General features: G+C 48.9%; 1 protein-coding gene across 1 annotated transcript; it reads right to left on the bottom strand.

Moving 5' to 3' along the window:
- Positions 1–6,844: 6,844 nt before the first annotated feature.
- Positions 6,845–16,323, bottom strand: TRIB3 (tribbles pseudokinase 3). Its single transcript, XM_036245343.1, has 3 exons — positions 16,033–16,323; positions 11,569–11,861; positions 6,845–8,118 (listed from the first exon to the last, which is right to left on the bottom strand). Exons 1-3 carry the CDS (start codon positions 16,321–16,323, stop codon positions 7,626–7,628), a joined length of 1,077 nt encoding a protein of 358 aa, XP_036101236.1. The 3' UTR covers positions 6,845–7,625.
- Between the last annotated feature and the right edge of the window lie 2,408 nt (positions 16,324–18,731).

Raw genomic sequence — 18,731 nt, 5'->3', positions numbered from 1 at the left:
GTTATGCATATAAGTTCTTTGGTTTATTTCTTCCCATCCCCCAACCCCCTTCCCTTTGAGGTTTGTCATTCTAGCCATGAATTTGTACTTCTTAATCCTTTCACCTTTTTCAACCATTCCCCCAACATCCCTCCCATCTGGCAACCAACAAAATGTTCTCTGAATCTATGAGAATGTTTCCGTTCTGCCTGTTCATTTTGTTTGTAGATTCCATTGTCAATAGATATGTATTCATTGCCATTTTGTTTGTTCATATATTTTATCTTTTTCTTCAAAAAGACCCTTCAACATTTCATATAATAACAGTTTGGTGGTGATGAACTCCTTTAACTTTTTGTCTGGGAAACTCTTTATATGGCCATCGATTCTAATTGACAGCTTTGCAGGATAGAGTAATCTTGGTTGTAGGTTCTTGGTTTTCATCACTCTGAATATTTCTTGCCACTCCCTTCTGGCCTGCAAAGTTTCTTTTGAGAAATCAGCTGACAGCCTTATGGGAACTCCCTTGTAGGCAACTAACTGCTTTTCTCTTGCTGCTTTTAAGATTCTCTCTTTGTCTTGAACCTTTTGCATTTTGATGATGATGTGTCTTGGTGTGGGCCTCTTGGGGTTCATCTTGTTTGGGACTCTCTGTGCTTCCTGGACTTGTAGGTATGTTTCCTTCACCAAGTTAGGAAAGTTTTCTGCCATTATTGTTTCAAACAGGTTTTCAATTTCTTGTTCTCTCTCTTCTCCTTCTGGCACCCCCAAGATGCAAATGTTGGCACGCTTGAAGTTGTCCCAGAGGTGCCTTACACTATCCTCATTTTTTTGGATTCCTTTTTCTTTTTTTTTTTATCCTCACCCGAGGACATTTTTTTTCCATTTTTTTGTTGTTGTTGTTGTTGTTGTTCAGGTAGAGTGGGAGGGAGAGAGAGGAACAGAGAGAGAGAGAGAAACATCGACGTGAAAGGAACACATCGAGTCGTTGCCACCCGCACGACCGACCAGGGCCGGGGACAAACTGCAACCGAGGTACATGCCCTTAGCGGGAACCGAACCCGGGTCTCTCTGGACCGCAGGCCGACGCTCTAACCACTGAGCCAAAACGGCCAGGGCAGGATTCCTTTTCCTTTTTGCTGTTCTGATTGGGTGTTTTTTGCTTCCTTATATTCCAAATCAATGGTTTGCTTTTTGGATTTACATACTTTACTATTGAATCTTTGTAAATTATTCTTCATTTCAGTTAAAGCCTCCTTCGTTTCTAACTGTGCATCCATCATTTCTGACTGGTCTTTTTTTATGCTCTTAAGGCCCTCACTAAGTTCACTGAGCATCCTTATAAGCAGTATTTTGAACTCAGCATCTGTTAGGTTGCTTATCTCCATTTCGCTTAGTTCTTTTCTTGGGGTTTTGTTCTGTTCTTTCATTTGGGACCTGTTTCTTTGTCTCCTCATTTTGGCTGCCTCCCTGTGTTTGTTTCTGTGTATTACTTAACGAAAAGTATGGGGCTATCTGAGACGAGATGCTGCTTGTTTGAAAGAATTTAGGAACATCTGCAGCAGGATCCAAGACAGGCCAATCCTATGGTTAAGCAACTGGCAACAGCTTGGGTGGACCTGAAAGTTGGGTGGGGCGGGGCCTCAGGGAATCACCAGGGCGGGGCTACCAGTGTGAGCCAGGTTGCTGGAGAACCAGATATGGGGGCTGTCTGCCGCCCCAGGGAAGAGCTCACCAAAGGAACAAAGGCCTCTGACAGCACGTTTGTCCCAGAGAAAGCCCCCTCTCCAGCCCTCGCTTCAGTGCCAAACAGCTCAGTTCTTTCCTGTAAGTCTCTAGTGCCCCTGGAGCTGCCTCCCCTCCAAGCTTAGAGGGAGTGAGTCCGAGGTCCGTGCGTGGGCCCTTTAAGGAGCTGCCTGGGGTTCCAGCCGCCTGGGCCTCCCTGAGCCTCAGTTCCCGCTGGTTTTGCCAGCCAGAAGTTATGGGGACTTCTCTTCCTGGCACTGGAACCCTGAGCGGGGCACCTGGTGTGGGACGGGGACCCCTCAGTCCTCTGGAAGGACCTTCCCAGCCGAGGTGTCCGCCTGATTTTTATCCGCCACACGTGGGTGTGGGACCAGCCTGTTGTGCCTCCGCCCCTCCTACCAGTCTCGATGCAGCTTCTTTAATTCCGTAGTTGTAGGACTTCCATTCAGCCCGATTTCAGGCGGTTTTGAATGATGGTTGTCCTGTAGTTTTGTTGTAACTTTGATGTGGTTGTGGGAGGACGTGATACCATCTTTACCTACGCCGCCATCTTGACTGGAAGTCCTATTTTTATTTTTTATTTTTTTAAACACGATGTGAGAGAGACACATGGACTGGCTGCCACCCACATGACCCCAGCATGACCCCAACTGGGGCCAGGGACAAACTGCAATCAAGGTATGTGCCCTTAGCGGGAACTGAACCTGGGTCTCTCCCGGCCTTGGGCCAACGCTCTAACCGCTGAGCCAAACCGGCCAGGGCTAGAATCACTTTCTTTTGGCTTGAAATACATCCATTAAGACAGAGGCTCTCAACCTGGGCTGTATTTCTGAATCACCTGGGGAAGCTTTTATTTTTATTTTTCCATTGATTAAAATTTTTTCCATTGATTTTTAGAGAGAGTGGAAAAGAGGGAGAGAGGGAGACAGAGAGAAACATCAATGTGTCCAGAAATTGAACCCAAGACCCTTTGGTGAGTGGGCCTATGCTCTAACCACTGAGCAACACCAGCCAGGGCACTTGGAGGAGCTTTTTAAAATCCTAAAGCCCTTGCCCGGCCAGTGTGGCTCAGTGGTTGAGCGTTGACCCATACACCAAGAGGTCGCTGGGTTTGATTCCCAGTCAGGGTACATGCCCAGGTTGTGGGCCTGATCCCCAGTGGGGGGCATGCAGGAGGCAGCTGGTCAGTGTTCTCTTTCATCAATGTTTCTGTCTGTCTCTTCCTCTCCTGTCCTCTCTCTCTAAAAATAAATAAAGGGAAAAAAATTTTTTTTAAATTCTAAACCCCAGTCCACATTTCAGAAAATTGATTCAGAAACCCTGGGGGTAGGCCCAGCCATCAGGATTTTTTAATGCTGTCTGATATTTGTAATGAGAAGCCAAGTTTGAGAACCACTGTTTTATAATTCCCTATAAGGAGAGTCTTCTGGTGACAAACTTTTTGTTTTGTTTGAAAGTCTTTATTTAGACATTTTTCTTTTGTTGTTGTTTTTAATCCTCACCTGAGGATATTTTTTCCATTGATTTTCAGATAGAGTAGAAGGGAGGGAGAGAAGGAGGGGGAGCGAGAGAGAGAGAGAAAGAAAGAGGGAGAGAGAGAAACATTGATGTGAGACACATCCATTGGTTGCCTCCTGCACGACCTCCACTGGGGCTGGGGATCAAACCCGCAACCCAGGTACCTGCATGCCCTTGACCAGGAATCGAACCCCCGACCCTTTGGTCTTCGGGCCATTGCTCTAACTACTGAGCCAAACTGGCTAGGGCTCCATTGATTTAGATAGAGTGGAAGGGAGGGAGAGAGAGAGAGAGAAAAAAATCATTGATGTGAGAGAGACATCACTTACTTGGTTGCCTCCCACACGGCCTGGACCAGAGCAGGGGATTGAATCCCCAAACCAGGAATGTGCCCTCAACTGGGAACGAAACCCATGACCCTTTGGTCCAAGGGCCAACATTCTTTTTTTTTGGTACATGCCCCTAGCAGGAACCGAACCTGGGACTCTCTGGTCTGCAGAATGACACTCCAGCCACTGAGCCAAACCGGCCAGGGCTAAGGGCCAACACTTTTACCTGCTGAGCCAAACCAGCCAGTGCTAGACCTCATTCTTGATATTTTCACTGGGTATAGAATTCTAGTTGGCATTCCAGTACCTTGAAGATAGAATTCCATTGTCTTCTAGCTTCCATGGTTGCTGTTGAGACATCATCACCTGTCAGTCTGACTGCTGATCTTTTTATCCTCATTCAAGGACATTTTTCCATTCTTTGCTCAGATAGAGTGGGAGGGAGGGAGAGAGAAACATCGACGTGAAAGGGACACATCGAGTGGCTGCCTGCTGCATGACCCAACCAGGGCCATGGACAAACTGCAACTGAGGTACGTGCCCTTAGTGGGAACCGAACCCAGGTCTCTCTGGCCCGCAGGCCGAGGCTCTAACTGCTGAGCCAAATTGGCCAGGGCTGTATCTTTTATTTTAGAAGTTCTGTTAGCTTTTTAAATCTGTTATGTCACTTGATATAATTCCTAAACTTTGGTTATAGTTTCAAGTTTTTGTTTTGTTTTGTTTTTATATATCTTTATTGTTGAAAGTATTACAGATGGCCCTCCCCCCCACCACTGGCATCCCTCTCCCTGCTCCCACCCCCCTCAAGCTTACTTATTTAAGCCTTATTAGTAAACATTTGTTTTATAATTGATGTCTGATAATATTGTTATCTGAACTGTGAATGCCTGTTCCTTTTTTTTATTTATTGATTTGAGAGAGAGGGAGAGGAAGAGAGAGATGGAAACATCAATGAGAGAAAACATCGATAGGCCACCTCCTGCATGCGCCCACTAGGGATCAGACTCACAACCTGGGCATGTGCCCTGACCAGAAATCGAACTGGAGACCTCTTGGTGCATGGGTTGACGCTCAACCACTGAGCCACACCAGCTGGGTGTGAATGTCTGTTTTTGCTAGTTTTCAGTCCTGTTGCCTTGTTTCTCCTGCTGACCCTGCTGGTTTATGATGGTCATGTTCCCTTCAGCCCTGAGGTAATCTGCACAAATTTGTATTAGGAGTACATATATTCTTTCAAGTATTCTGGTCTTAGCCTTGGCCCTTCAAAGCCAGAGTTGGTATTCACTTTGGACATTCTTCATCCTAGTGGGTAAATTCCAGTCATTCAAACCATGGTTCAGTCCCACAGTTCACTATCTGTGTGACCCTGGACAAGACATCCCCCCCTCTGGGCCTCAGTTTTCCCCTCTCTACAGTGGTGTTCATGATGGTCCTTCCCTAATAGGGCTGACCTGAGGATCTGTATCAGTTACTGTTATTGATATGTAACAAATTACCCCCAAACTCAGCAGTTTAAAACAATTTCTATAGATTAAGAATTCGGGAGCAGTTTCTTTTGTAATTTGACTAAAGGTCTCTCATGAGGTTGTAGTTAAGATTTTAGCTGGGGCTTCCTTCAGTCATTGAAAGCTTGATGGGCTGGGGATTGACTTTCAAGTCCACTCACATGCCTGGTTGGTGATGGTAATTGCAGGATGCCCAAGTCCCTTGCCACAGGTACCTTCCCATAGGGTTACTGAGTGTCCTCGCCACATGGCAGCTGGCTTCCCCAGAGCAGATGATGCAGGGGAGCAAGGCAGAGCCATCGTGTATTTTATGGCCTAGCGCAAAGAGTCATACTTCACAGTCTCCTATCAGTTACACTGGTCAGCCCAGCTCAGAGTGGGAGGGAACTACACAAGGGCATGGATACCAGGCATCGAGGACCACTGAGGCTGGCTATCACATGTCCAATGAGATAATGCATGTAAAACACTTATAACCATGCCTGGCATGTGGTATGTGCTCACAGTAAACATTAGCCATCCCTAATAAGTGTTCTGGCTTTGCTCTAGGCATGTAGGATCTACACAGAAACCACTGTCATTCGGTCATTCAACAAACATTTATTGAGCGGTTGTGTGCGCCACGCACTACTGCAAACAAAACATAGTACGAAACTAACACAAGCAAACAGATTTAGAATGCTCTGCCAGGTGGTGTTAAGTACTATGAAGAACCACAAAGGCAGGTAAGGGGAGAGGATGAGAGGATGAAGGCTTCATGTCTTCCCCTGTAAAGCTGGTACAGCAGTAGCCGTGGCTCAGATTCTGACCTCTGATAAAGCCCTCCCATACCTGTGAGCCCATAGAATTCTCACAGGCAGAATTTATACCCATTGTACGCCCGGGCTGGTGTCAAAACAGGCACAGAAGCTGAAATGAGCTGAGTCCCCAAGGAATCAGGATTTCTCCCAGTACAGGGGTCCTCCAACTAGGAGGCTGGTTAGGAGGCAGACACCCCCCCCCCAACACACACACAAGCATCTGACTCACTAGGTCTGGGGAGAGTCCAAGGATCTGCATTTGTTTTTTAATCCTCACCAGAGGATATGTTTGATTTTTCTTTGAGAGGGAGAGAAAAATATTGATATGAGAAACATCAAAGGCATCTGCATTTTTAAGGAAGCACCCCAGGGGCTGGAGCAGCCCCACCTGCTTCCTGCCCAACCACGTCTACAAACCCTGTGCTTGGGCGGGGCAGGGGAGGGCAGGCCCTCTGACAAGTGTCAGCAGAGGCTCCAGATCCAGCCTCAAGGGGTGGGCAGGGCTTAGCCCACAGAGGAAGGGAACAGACTGAGGCCCAGAGACACCAAGCAGCTAACTCGAGTATGAGTTCTCAGGTACTACAGTGCCACTCTCCTTTTTCCTCGGGTCACAGATGTCTCTAATGTGACAGCAAGGACAACAGAGCAAAGAGACAGAAAGACTGGGGAGCCGGGTTCCTGCCAACAGCTCTGAAAGCTAAATCAACCAGCCCTGAAAGCCACCCCACCTGCTGACTTCTTGCTTTGTGTGAAATAAATTTCCTTCTTTTTTAAGCTACTTTGACTCAAGGTTTCAGTTACTTGCAGCCCAAATTATCCCCGTGAGACACCATAGCCTCCAGAAGAAAAAGAGGGAGTGCAGAGGCCTCACTGTGGGGCTGGTTTGGGAAAATTGGTAAGAGAAGATAGAAGAAATGCCTGGTCTGGGAAAAATAAAAGTATTTCACAACTCCTTTATTAGGCACGAGGTAAAAATATATAGTCATGGAATCGAAAACCTACAGTGCTGATGTGGGGTTCTAGGCCCCAAGTGTCCCCAGAACTGGGTTTAGGACTTTCCAGGAGGCCAGGGGGCAGACCCCACCTAGTCTGGGCCCCAACTCCAGTGCTCAGGCCAGGGGCGGCGAGGCAGACTGGCCTGGACCTTCATCCCAAACACTCCTCGGGGGTGATGAGGAGCCTCCTCACAATTTGCACTCTTGCTCTTCCAGCCCAAATGCTTGGCTCAGGCCTGGACAGAGAATCCCCACTTCTCTGCAGAAGTCCCGCCAGGGCTCTGGAGCCCGAAGCTGCAGGGGCGAGACTGGAGCCTTTGGCACAGGGCGCTTCCTTTTCTCCGAAAGGTGCACACACAAAGGCAGCTGGGTTGGCTGAAGGGGACCGTCCCATGGCGGAGGTGCCGGGCACCAGCACGAGTGGATGCCATCACCTGCACTAAGTGGACCCGGCCCAGGACACACACTGGCCTGTGGGTTTGGAAAAGCAGCATCAGCTCTGTGAGCAGGGGTGTGTCTTGTTCAGAGCTGTGTTCTCAGCACCTAGAACGGGGCCCACAGCGAGCTCCCAGGGAAGACCTGTGGAAGCTGAGCCCGCGCACAGGTAGAACCGCACCGGCGGCACACAGCGTGCTCCACACACCTCTTCTCCCCTTCTAGAAGGCACTTAAGGTTTGTCTCAAAGAGGCAGGGGGAGCTTGGGGATGCCACAAACCCAACCCACAGTTCACAGCTGAGTCTGGTAGGGTAGGCCTACCCATATAAACCCATTTCCCTTTCTCCCTCCTCTTCCTCGACTTCCTCCAGCCCTGGCCTTTCCGGGACCACCTGGTCAGCCTCCCAGAGGTGGGCTCGGGATGGGACTGAGGGGACCAGGTTCTCCCGAAGCCAGGGGTGCAGGAGGATGCCTGAGGCCGTGAGCCTCTCAGCTGGCTCTCGTCGAAGCAGGCAACGAATTAGGCAGCGGGCCGGGGCCGAGAGGCTCTGAGGCAGAGCGTAGGCCCCCCGGAGGATCTTGCCAAAGAGCAGGGCAGGCTCTGAGTCCTGGAAGGGGTAGTGGCCAGCCAGCATGGTGTAGAGCGCCACGCCAAGGCTCCAGACGTCCGCTGCCTTGCCTGAGTAGGATGCCCGCGAGCTGAGGATCTCAGGTCCCACATAGGCCGGGCACGCGTGCTTATCCCATAGGGAGTCGTCTGGCCCAGTCAGCACGTAGGCATCCTCCAGGTTCTCCAGCACCAGCTTTGTCCTGTGGCAAGGAGAGACAGAGGGCTCAGCTCCTGCTGGAACTCCCAAGCCACCACCCATGCTATCACCCTGAATGCCACCCGCTTCCTGAGTGCCTGCTGCCCCTGGCAGACATGAGCCAGTCCTGTGTGGCTGGATGACTGAGCCCATTTCACAAAGGAGGAATCCCAGGCTCAAAGAGGCTAAACCACTGCTCAAGGTCAAGCAGCTATTAAATTTTAACTAAGACTCTGAGAGGAACAGATTTTCCAACAGTCCCTGGTGGAGGGGGCTGAGGGTATTAAGCCTCTCGTAAAACATGCAAATTCAAGATCCAGGCAGGTAATAAAATGAGAGAAATAGGAAGTGGGACTGGGCCAAACACCTCAGCACAAGCCCTGCCTAAAAGTAAACATTAACAACTTTAGTCAATAATTACGAATTGGCCACTGGGTACCTGGCCCTGAGTTCAGCTTAGTACTCGACATATCTCATCTCATCCTCATACAACCTCAGAAAGACACCATCGTACATCCACAGGGCACGGGATGTGAGCCCCGGCTCTCACCCATCAGAGCCAACGCCAGCAACTGCTCACAGTTCCCAAGGAGGCCCCACAGTCCCATTTTTCTCCAAGAGAAGCCAAAAATCGTATTTTAACAAAACTGTCTAAGTTTCTGAAATGTTGGCAACCTACTTCAATCAAAAACAAATGAACAGGTACATGGGGCCAAAATAAAAAACGTGTGTGTGGCCTGCCATTTGCAAGTTCTGCTTTAAACAACTCCACAGAGCACAGTAGATTACTTTAATAATAACCACTCTATTCCCTCTGCCATCCATCTTATTCCTATGGCACCACTTCCTCAGGGCCTGCTGGCATCTCACAAACATTGATTAAGCCTGTGAATTACAGCATGGGGGTGTAGGGGTTAGTGTCAGCATTATTGGCCCATTTTACAGATATAGAAATCAAGGCTTAGACAGGGAAAGCCATTGCTCAAGGCCAAAGAACATGTTAAGTAGAATCAGGCCCGACTGGTGTGGCTCAGTGGATTGAGCATTGTCCCATAGACTGAGAGGTCCCGGTTCGATTCCTGGTCAGGGCACATGCCCAGGTTGTGGGCTCGATCCCCAGTAAGGGGCATACAGGAGGCAGCCAATGGATGTTTCCATCTGTCTCTCCTTTCCTCTTTCTAAAAAATAATCAATAAAAACATTTTTTTTTAAATAGAATCAGGATTTGAACCCAGGTCTGTCTGACTCTACCTCCCCTCTTCTACCAACATTGCTTCTTAAACTATTGCCTTGAAAAGAGAAAGAAGCACTTTCTCAGTTCTGGGAGGCCAGGGGGTATTGTACCCACTCTAAGCTCAAAATGATTTGAAGTTGTGCATTAGCTTAAGATTCATTATAGCCTGGGCAGGTATTGCTCAGTGGTTAGAGTGTCACCCTGCTCACTGAATGGTCTCAGGTTTGACTCCCAGTCAAAGGCACATACCTCAGTTGCAGGTTTGATCCCTGGCCCGGGACGGGGCTGTGTAGGAGGCAACCAACTGATGTGTCTCTATCACATTGATGTTTCTCTCTCTCTCTCTCTCTTTCTCTCTCTCTCCCTTCCTCCCTTCCACTCTATCTAAAAATCAATGAAAAAGTATCCTCCAGGTAAGGAATAACAACAACAAAAAAATCATTACAAATTTTACATTCCACTTCTTACTGAAGGCATTTTTTGAAAGTATAAAATGTAGAAGGAAAGAAGAAAGTAGAAAATCACCCTTAGACAAACATCACAGTAATAACTGCTACAGGGAAGGTAGGTGGCTGCTAAAATTAGTGGGCGTAAGTTTGAGGAAAACAGTATATTTACATAGCCTCAAAGCACCTCCAGGTACTTATTAATGGCAAGGTATCTATTAATTACACAGGGTAAATTGGGAACCTTACAGTGGAGGCATGTAGCAAACACCACCCTGACCAATGATCGGGATTGATATCATAGTAACACGCATCACCGTCTTGTCCTTCCTGATGTCAGGCACTGAGAAGGGCCTATCACTTCTGTGATATTCTTTCTTTTTATCCTCACCTGAGGATATGTTTATTGATTTTTGAGAGAGAGGAGGGGAGAAAGAGAGAGAGAAACATCGACCAGTTGCCTCCCATATGAGCTCCGAGGATTGAACTGGCAACCTAGGTATGTGCCCTGACCAGGAATCAAACCTGAAACTTTTGGTGTAGGACAACGCTCCAACCAGCTGAGCCACCCAGCCAGGGCTTCTGTGATATTCTTGTCAAAGATGTATAACCTCAACTTAACCATGAAAAAAACATCCGCTGAATCCTAACTGAGGGACATTCCACAGAATAACTGACTGGTACTCTTCACAAGTATCAAGGTCAAGAAAGACAAGACTGAGGACCTGTGTCAGACTAGAGGACACTAAGGAGACATGACTTGTGAATGCAGGGTGGGGACCTGGATTGGATCTCGGACAGAGGACACAGTGGGAAACTAGTGAAATCTGAACCAATCTGTGGTTTAGTTAGTAGTATGAGACCAAGATTAATTTATCGATTTTGGGAGCTGCACTATGGTCATGTAAGATGTCAACCTTAGGGGAAACTGGGTAAAGGAAATACAGGAACTCTTTGGACTAGGTTTTGCAACTCTTCTGTAAGTCTAAAGTATTTGAAAATAAAAACTAAATGTTCAATGAGGTCACTGTCACCCCACCACCCTAAAAACTCTTGACATGAGAGATGTTCAAGTGGACCTGGTGGCTTGGTGAGCTCCGACACATCCTGCAAGCTCCCAGGATCGGGGTGAGGAATGCCAGGTCCTTTTCTGTCCCCCTCTCCAGAAATCACTGACTTTCAGTTTTACAGGAAAAGGTTCCTGTGTGGGGAACTCAGGGCACATTTGGCTGTTGTCCATGACTTTGAAATCCTGGAAATATCTTGACAATCCAGCCCTTTCCCCTACCAATAGGGAAACTGAGGTCCAGAGACACTGGTCCACCCAGAGTCAGCAAGTAACCCAGCCAGGCCTCCCACCCCTCAAGCTCAGAGGGAATTAGGACCCTGGCGCTGGAGTCACATCCGGGTTCAAACCCCAGCTTCCTCTTTATTCAGCTGTGGGATCTTAGGCATTACTGACCTTCCTGGGTCTCAGTTTCCTCACCTGCCATATGGGCGCAATAACAGTGTCCCCCTCACATTTGTGAGGGTGCAGGCCAAGTCCGACAGAGTAGCTATGCTCTTCATCACTGTCTGTCATCACAAAGACAATGCTCCATCCCAAGGGCTTCCAACAGGACTGAGTCAACTTTCCCCTGGGAACCTGGCAGTGGTACCGTCCAGGCTTCTCCACTTTTTGTGTAGGCTACTTTGCCTTCCTGAGGCTCAGTTTCCCCAGTATGGCTCACCTCTTGGGTGTGCCTGTGGAAGAGTTCTCCACTGCCACACTCACCTCTCACAGTTGGTGAAGACAAAGCGGCGCAGCTTGAGGTCTCGCAGGACTAGGCCATGCTGGTGACAGTGTGCCACGGCGGTGGCCATCTGACGGAAAAGCCCTGCAGCCTCCGGCTCCGGCAGGCAGCGGCGGTGTCGCACCAAACTGTGCATGTCCCCATGGGGCCGCGGGAAAAAGGTGTAAAGGTGGTGTGTGCCCGCCAGGACCTCTGCTGGTCGTGCCACATGCCTGTGGGGAGGCAGCCTGGAGTAGGGCTCCAGCACCGCCAGGGCCTCGCAGACCGGGTATACCTGTGGGCGGAGCATGGCATGAGCACTGCAGGGCCCAGGCTGGCCTTGGAAACAGTCACAGCTGAACCTTTAGACACTACTGGGTGCTAGGTAGTGCCAAGTGCTTCTGTAGCAAACCACTCAACCCCGACAAAGCTGAGGCCACACAGCTATCACATGCTCTTAACTGCTATCTCATATGGCCTTAAACTTAAGATAATTAAAAAATAACAGGTAATCCAAACAAAAATAACCCCGAAAGCAGGGAAATCCAAAGCAGCAAGGAAATCCAAAGCAGCAGGTGATGCAGAATTAACTTTATGCCCATCATCATCATCACAGTTTCCATTCTCTAGAATTCAGGCCTGCCCACTCTGTTATTCCTTCCTACCTGTGCCAGCTACTGGGTATCTAACATAACTGAGGGCCATGGTCCCTGCCCTCCTTGTGCCCACATTCCAACACAGGAGATAGTAAACAGGCCCAAAAGCCAAATATTTATGCACACTAAACAATCAACACAATTCTGATAAGTGTTGCAAAGGAACCAAGAAGAATGCTGGAATGCAGAATATTTTGAAGGGGACACCTATTTTAGAAAGTGTGGTTCAAAAGGGACTCTGGGCCCTGGCCGGTTTGGCTCAGCGGTTAGAGCGTTGACCTGCGGTCCTGAGAGACCCGGGTTCGGTTCCCGCTAGGGGCGCGTGCCTCGGTTGCAGTTTGTCCCCGGCCCTGGTCGGTCGTGTGGGTGGCGGCCACTCGATGTGTTCCTTTCACGTCGATGTTTCTCTCTCTCTCTCTGTTCCTCTCTCTCTCTCCCACTCTACCTGAACAAAAAAATGGGAAAATGTCCTCGGGTGAGGGTAAAAAAAACCCCAAAAAACCAAAAGGGACTCTGGGAAGGTGACCTAAATGATTCAGAAATGCCCCATGGGATAAGCTTTCCAGGTGGGGCAGACCGTGCAAAGGCCCTGAGACAAGAAAGATCTTGATCAGCCCTAGAAACACACCCAAAGGTCAGCATGACTAGAATGGGGTTGAGGAGGGAAGGGAGGCATCTGGTGAGAGTGGCAGAGGAAATGTGCTAAGGGCTTTGTGGACACTAGATGGAAGCCTCGGATGTTCAGAGAAGAAAAGTGACTTCCTACGGCTGTTGGAAGCCATACAGCTAGTCAGCATCCAAGCTGGTATACTCTGGTTCATCTGACTTTACACCCTTTGCATGCTGCCCGGCCAGTGTGGCTCAGTGGATTGAGCATCATCCCGTGGACTGAAATGTCCTGGTTTGAGGCCTGGGCAGGGCATATGCCTGGGTTACGGTCTCGATCCCATGGGCCTATTGATGTTTCTCTCTCACATCGATGTTTCTATTTCTCTCTCTAAAAAAACCAATTAAGCCCTGGCCAGTTTGGCTCAGCGGTTAGAGCATCGGCCTGCGGTCCAGAGAGACCCGGGTTCAGTTCCCGCTAAGGGCGCGTACCTCAGTTGCAGTTTGTCCCCAGCCCTGGTTGGTCGTGCGGGTGGCAGCTACTTGATGTGTCCCTTTCATGTCTATTTCTTTCTCTCTCTCTCTCTCTCTCTCTCTCTCTCTCTCTCTCTCTCTCTCTCTCCCCCTCTCCCTCTCCCTCTCCCTCTCCCTCTCCCTTCCTCCCTCCCACTCTATCTGAACAAAAAATGGAAAAATGTCCTCTGGTGAGGATAAAAAAAATCAATTAAAAAATATTTAAAGATAAATCCTTTGCATGTTATTGTAGTTATGCCACACAGACAATAAAAATAAATAAAGCATATGCCCTGGCTGGGTAGCTCAGTTGGTTAGAGCATCATCCCGATATGCCAACGTTGCAGGTTTGATCTTTGGTCAGGGCACATACAAGAATCAACTAATGAATGCATAAATAAGTGGGACAACAAAATCAAGGTTTCATGCTCTCTCTCTAAATCAATAAATTAAAACATATACATATTTAATCCATTAGGAAAAAAATGTAAGCATATGTCTTAAAAAATAAAAGTTGAGTGGCATGAAGGAAAGAATCCAAAAATGAAGACTTTTTAAAAAGTTAGGGTAAGCCCTGGCCGGTTTGGCTCAGCGGTTAGAGCGTCCACCTGCGGTCCGGAGAGGCCCGGGTTCGGTTCCCGCTAAGGGCATGTACCTCGGTTGCAGTTTGTCCCCGGCCCTGGTTGGTCGTGCGGGTGGCAGCCACTCGATGTGTCCCTTTCACATCGATGTTTCCCTCTCTCTCTCTTCCTCTCTCTCCCTCCCACTCTGTCTGTACAAAAAATGGAAAAATGTCCTCGGATGAGGATAAAAAAAAACAAAAAAAAAAAAAAAAAAGTTAGGGTAAGCACATTCCTGCCTCTGTGTGTTTACTCTTGCGTTTCCTGCTGCCTGGATGCTCTTCCCTAAGCTACCCACGGGGCTGGCTCTCCTATTTCACACAAGTCATTGCTCAAATGTCACCTCCTCAAAAAGGTCTTCCCAGAACCTCCCTAGCTAAAATCGCCTGCACCTACTACCGTCCCTGTTCCCCTCTCTTCCAATCTTTTCTTCAAAGCACTTACAATCACCTGACATAAATTTTACTTATTCACTTGTTTATTGAATGAATTAGGCAATAATCTTCAAAGACAGGTTGTTGATCTTTCTACACACTGACCAGAAAACCCCCGACTTGTGGAAATGGCAGGTCAGTCCCCACAGTTCATGCTCGGTATAGGGACAAGCACATCCCTGCAGACTCCCCTAAATATTTCTAAGTAATTGGAGCCATGTAAAAGCATGTGATTTCTGGCTCCAGCTTGCTTTGGTCGCTCCCCTCAGCATGGACTTTCCTCCCCAGTGGGAACAGTAAAGGACCTGTGATGCTGCAGAGCACTGGGGACCTGTATCAGACAGCCCAGAGCCCTGGTAAAGCTGATGGCTAGACTACATGTCCTGATCTGTCCCCTTGCCAACAGCACCCCATCAGCAGGAGCTGGCCCCAGCTGCTGCTGCTCCCAGTTGGAGGCTTAAGTGCTTTTGCTTCTTGTGCATTCCCAAGGGGATCCAGGCCCCCTTCTGCCCCTCCCTTATGTACCTGGGTCTTCCCTACCTTCATACCCCTGCCCACCAGGAGCAAACCTGCCCTTCTTGTGTCTGAACCACTTGTCCCAGCATGGGGCATGTGGCTCTGGGCTCAGCAGCCAGGGCCCAATCTCAGTTCTGATACCTCCTGGTGCTGTGAAGTGGCATGTAACCACATCTTTTTGAGCCTCAGTGTCCTCTATCTATAAAATGAGCCCAATAACAGTAACTACCTCATAGATCGTGTGACGATTAAAAGAGATTATGCACACTAAGCGATCAAAACAGTACCTGGTGCACAGAAAATACCCGTTATTATACTTTCTTGTCTCTGTCCTTTGGGCTGTGACCTGCCAATGTCCTGTGTGCCTGATCCTCAGGAGGCCTTGGGCCTGCCCAGTTCCTGATTTTGCCAAGAACCCTGGACCTTGCCCTAGGAAACCAGGCCCACTGGTATGTGGATTCATGCATGACCCTACTCCTCTCTTGACCTCAGCCTTTGTAAAATGGCTACAAGGTAAGCCCCATGACCTCCAGGGTACCAGGAGTTCCGATGTCTATTATATCTCATCCTTCTCTTGTGCAAATATCTTCAATGGCTCCCCACAGCCTAGTGGAGGTCCTTTCTAGTGCTGTCACAGCCAGTGGCTGTCAGCCCCCATCTCCTGCCCCTGACTGCACACCCGCTCGGCCATGGTCAAGCCCTGTTAATTCTCTGAAGCGCCATGTTCTCACTCCTCTAGGGCCCTCTGCACAGCTGTTGCCCTGCCTGGACCGCCCTCTTCTTACCTCCCTCTAGCTAACTCCTGTTTTTCTGACACCCCCTTGAATACATTAAAGGCTTCGCCCCTGTGCTCTCATGGTCCTTAAGCTCCACCCCTGCAACATGTATCACACTATCGGGGCCTAAGCTATGAATTCCCCAGGACTGGGACCATCTGGTTTACTTCTCTGGTCTCGGCCCAGCCTGCGGCTTGACAGAGAGTTGGGGGCTTACTGGCTGCTTCATCAATAAACACAGGACTAAATGAATATAAGGACTCCTCAGCCCTGACAATCCTCTGCAGCCAAGGCTCTTTCCAGGCCCACTGTGATGCTGGAGGAGAGTGGCCCTGGGGAACATACCTGACAGGTGTACTCAACGCCTGTGGGGCAGTGCAGGGCCCGGTAGGCCCGGCCGCCCTCCTCGGGCTCCAGGAGGACATAGGGCCCAAGCCGGGAGGCAGTGGTCACAGTAGAGGCACGAACTGGAGTAGGGGATGGTCTCAGGGGCAGTGGGCAGGGGGGCAGCCTGGGCTGGGGTCCACTGCGAGCTTGTTTCCGGGTGGGACACTCAGTGTCTAGGTCATCATCCAACTTCAACTGCTTCTTCCTGGAGGAAGCGCCCATAGGAGCTGCCAGAGGGGTGGCTCGCATCTAGGAAAAAGGAAAGTTACCAAAGTGAGGCTGTCTGGTGGCCCGTCTTCCCCTGCTGGTGGGAGGGCACATTGGCACAACTTTACAAAAGGTGTTTGGCAGTGTTCATTAAACTGTCAACTGCTGGGTGTCTCACTTCTGGGATTTATCCTCCAATTAAAATGCTTGCCAAAAAATTAAATTAAATATGTAAAAGGCTGTTCATTAGAGCATTGTGTCTAAGAGCAAAAGGCAGAAAACACTCCCAAACGTCCAGCATCAAGAGGCTGGTTAAAATATCATGGTATAGCCATGTAGTAGAATACTATACAGTTCTGAAAAAGGACCAGGAAATTTTCTACATACTGACGTAATGATACAAGTACAAGGTTATTCCTGCAGCACATGTGATAGAAACAACTGAATGCCCATCATTAAGGGACTGGTTATATAAGTTACATTTCATCCATGATTGTACCCATTTAAAAGATTGAGGAAACTATTGCTAATTGAAAAGATCTCCAGAGTGAACTATTAAGTGGGAAAAAAAAAAAGAAATGAAGCGGAAAGATGGACTTGGTTGGTAAGAGGAAAGAAGAGAAACTTGGCAGCTAGTGCCTGTGAAAGTAAGGGAGGGATGGAAGGAGTGGGGAAGGAGGGAGGAAGGATGATGAAAAATGATGAATGAATAAGGTATGTATAGATTAATGTATACTCTGGAATGGATCTATTGTCAAGTGAACAAAGTGAGCTCCTAAACAATACACATAAGATGATCTCATTTATGTAAAAATCCCCAGCAGTATGTACTATGATGTGTCTCCATATTTACATAGATATAGATATGGAAATGCACAGGAAAAGGTCTGCAAGGACCCAGATCAAACTGGCCACAAAGTAGCTCCTGGTTTCCTGGGAGACCTCTAGGACAAGAAGGGATTTGGTCAGGAGGCAAGTGAATGTTTTATCTCAATATTTTATTTTTACTTATGTCTTGTTGTTAATCCTTACCTGAGGATATCTTTCCACTGATTTTTAGAGAGAGTGGAAGGGAGAGAGGGAGAGAAAGAAGCATTAATATGAGAGAGACATGACCCTGACCCGGGTCAGGGATCGAACCTGCAACCCGGGCACATGCCCCTTGACTGGGAATTGAACCAGTGACCCTTTGATTCATAGACCGATGCTCTAACCACTGGCCAGGGCTGAATGTAAAATCTTTATCTTATTTTATTCTTTTATTGATTTTTAGAGAGAGAAGAAGAGAGGGAGTGAGACAGAAACATTGATGAGCGAAAACATCGATTGGCCACCTTCTGCATGCCCCCCAAATGCTCCCCCAAGTGCCCTGGCTGGTGTGGCTCAGTGGTTGATCATCGACTCATGCACCAAGAGGTCACCAGTTCAATTACCAGTCAGGACACTGGCCCAGGTTGTGGGCCCGATCCCCAGTGGGGGGCATGCAGGAGGTGGCCAACTGATGTTCTCTCTCATCAATGTTTCTATCTCTTTCTCTCTCTAAAAATCAATAAAGAAAAAAAAAAAATACTGAAATAGCCCTGGCTGGTGTTGCTCAGCGGTTAGAGCATCGGACTGTGAACCGAGGGGTTGTGGGTTTGATTCCCAATCAAGGGCACTTACCTGGATTGCAGGTTCTATCACTGGCCCTGGTCCAGATTGTGTGGGAGGCAATCAATCGATATGTCTCTCTCACATCGTTGTTTCTTTCTGTTTCTGTTTCTCTCTCTTTCTCTTTCTCCTTTTCCCTCCATCCTTCCCTCCCATCCACGCTATCTAAAACTCAATGGAAAAATACTCTCGCCCTGGCCAGTTTGGCTCAGCGGTTGAACGTCGGCCTGCGGACCAGAGAGTACCTGGTTCGGTTCCCGCTAGGGGCACGTACCAAAAAAAAAAAAAAACAAAAAAAGGAAGAAAAACAGGTGAGGATTAACAACAGCCCAGATTCACACCCACAGCAGAGAGGGGCACACACACCATTAAGTGACACACATCTCCCTCCTTGGGCAAGGTGATCCCTGGCTGTGTAGATGCTTTGTGCCCTGTGAAGCAGGCACCCTGGAGTGGTTCTCCGGAGGTTGTATCAGCACTCCAGGCTGCTTTGAGCCTACCCAAGGGCAAGGTGCAAGCACACACACACAATGAGCTCTCCCACCTCCCACATTCAGGAGTGTATGCCTGATACCAACCAGGCTACGCACAGTCGGACATGCCCCTGTCCCCTGCCCCCGCACTCCCGGGTCGACCGGGGCCTCGCCCAGCCTCCCGTAGCTAGCCTCCACCCTTGGGACCGGAAGCCACGGCCCCCGGTGTCCGGGGCAGAAAGTTCTACGGAAATCAAGGGGCAGCTGGGGGACCCGGAGAGGCTGGGGCAAAGGGAAGGCTGCCGGGCCCCAGGGCTGAGGGAAGGG

The sequence above is a fragment of the Molossus molossus genome, unplaced genomic scaffold (assembly GCF_014108415.1).
Source record: "Molossus molossus isolate mMolMol1 unplaced genomic scaffold, mMolMol1.p scaffold_m16_p_6, whole genome shotgun sequence".
In the NCBI taxonomy this organism is placed as follows: domain Eukaryota; kingdom Metazoa; phylum Chordata; class Mammalia; order Chiroptera; family Molossidae; genus Molossus; species Molossus molossus.
The sequence above is the reverse complement of the archived record's forward strand: the minus strand, read 5'-3'. Positions and strand labels throughout refer to the sequence as shown.

What these genes read in the sequence shown, in the direction of transcription:
- TRIB3 (XM_036245343.1), bottom strand. Translation starts at nt 16,323, where the DNA reads ATGCGAGCCACCCCTCTGGCAGCTCCTATGGGCGCTTCCTCCAGGAAG. An exon ending in GCGTTGAGTACACCTGTCAG is followed by an intron (nt 11,862 to 16,032) that starts GTATGTTCCCCA and finishes CTCCGCCCACAG; the next exon opens with GTATACCCGGTCTGCGAGGC. An exon ending in GTCTTCACCAACTGTGAGAG is followed by an intron (nt 8,119 to 11,568) that starts GTGAGTGTGGCA and finishes TCCTTGCCACAG; the next exon opens with GACAAAGCTGGTGCTGGAGA.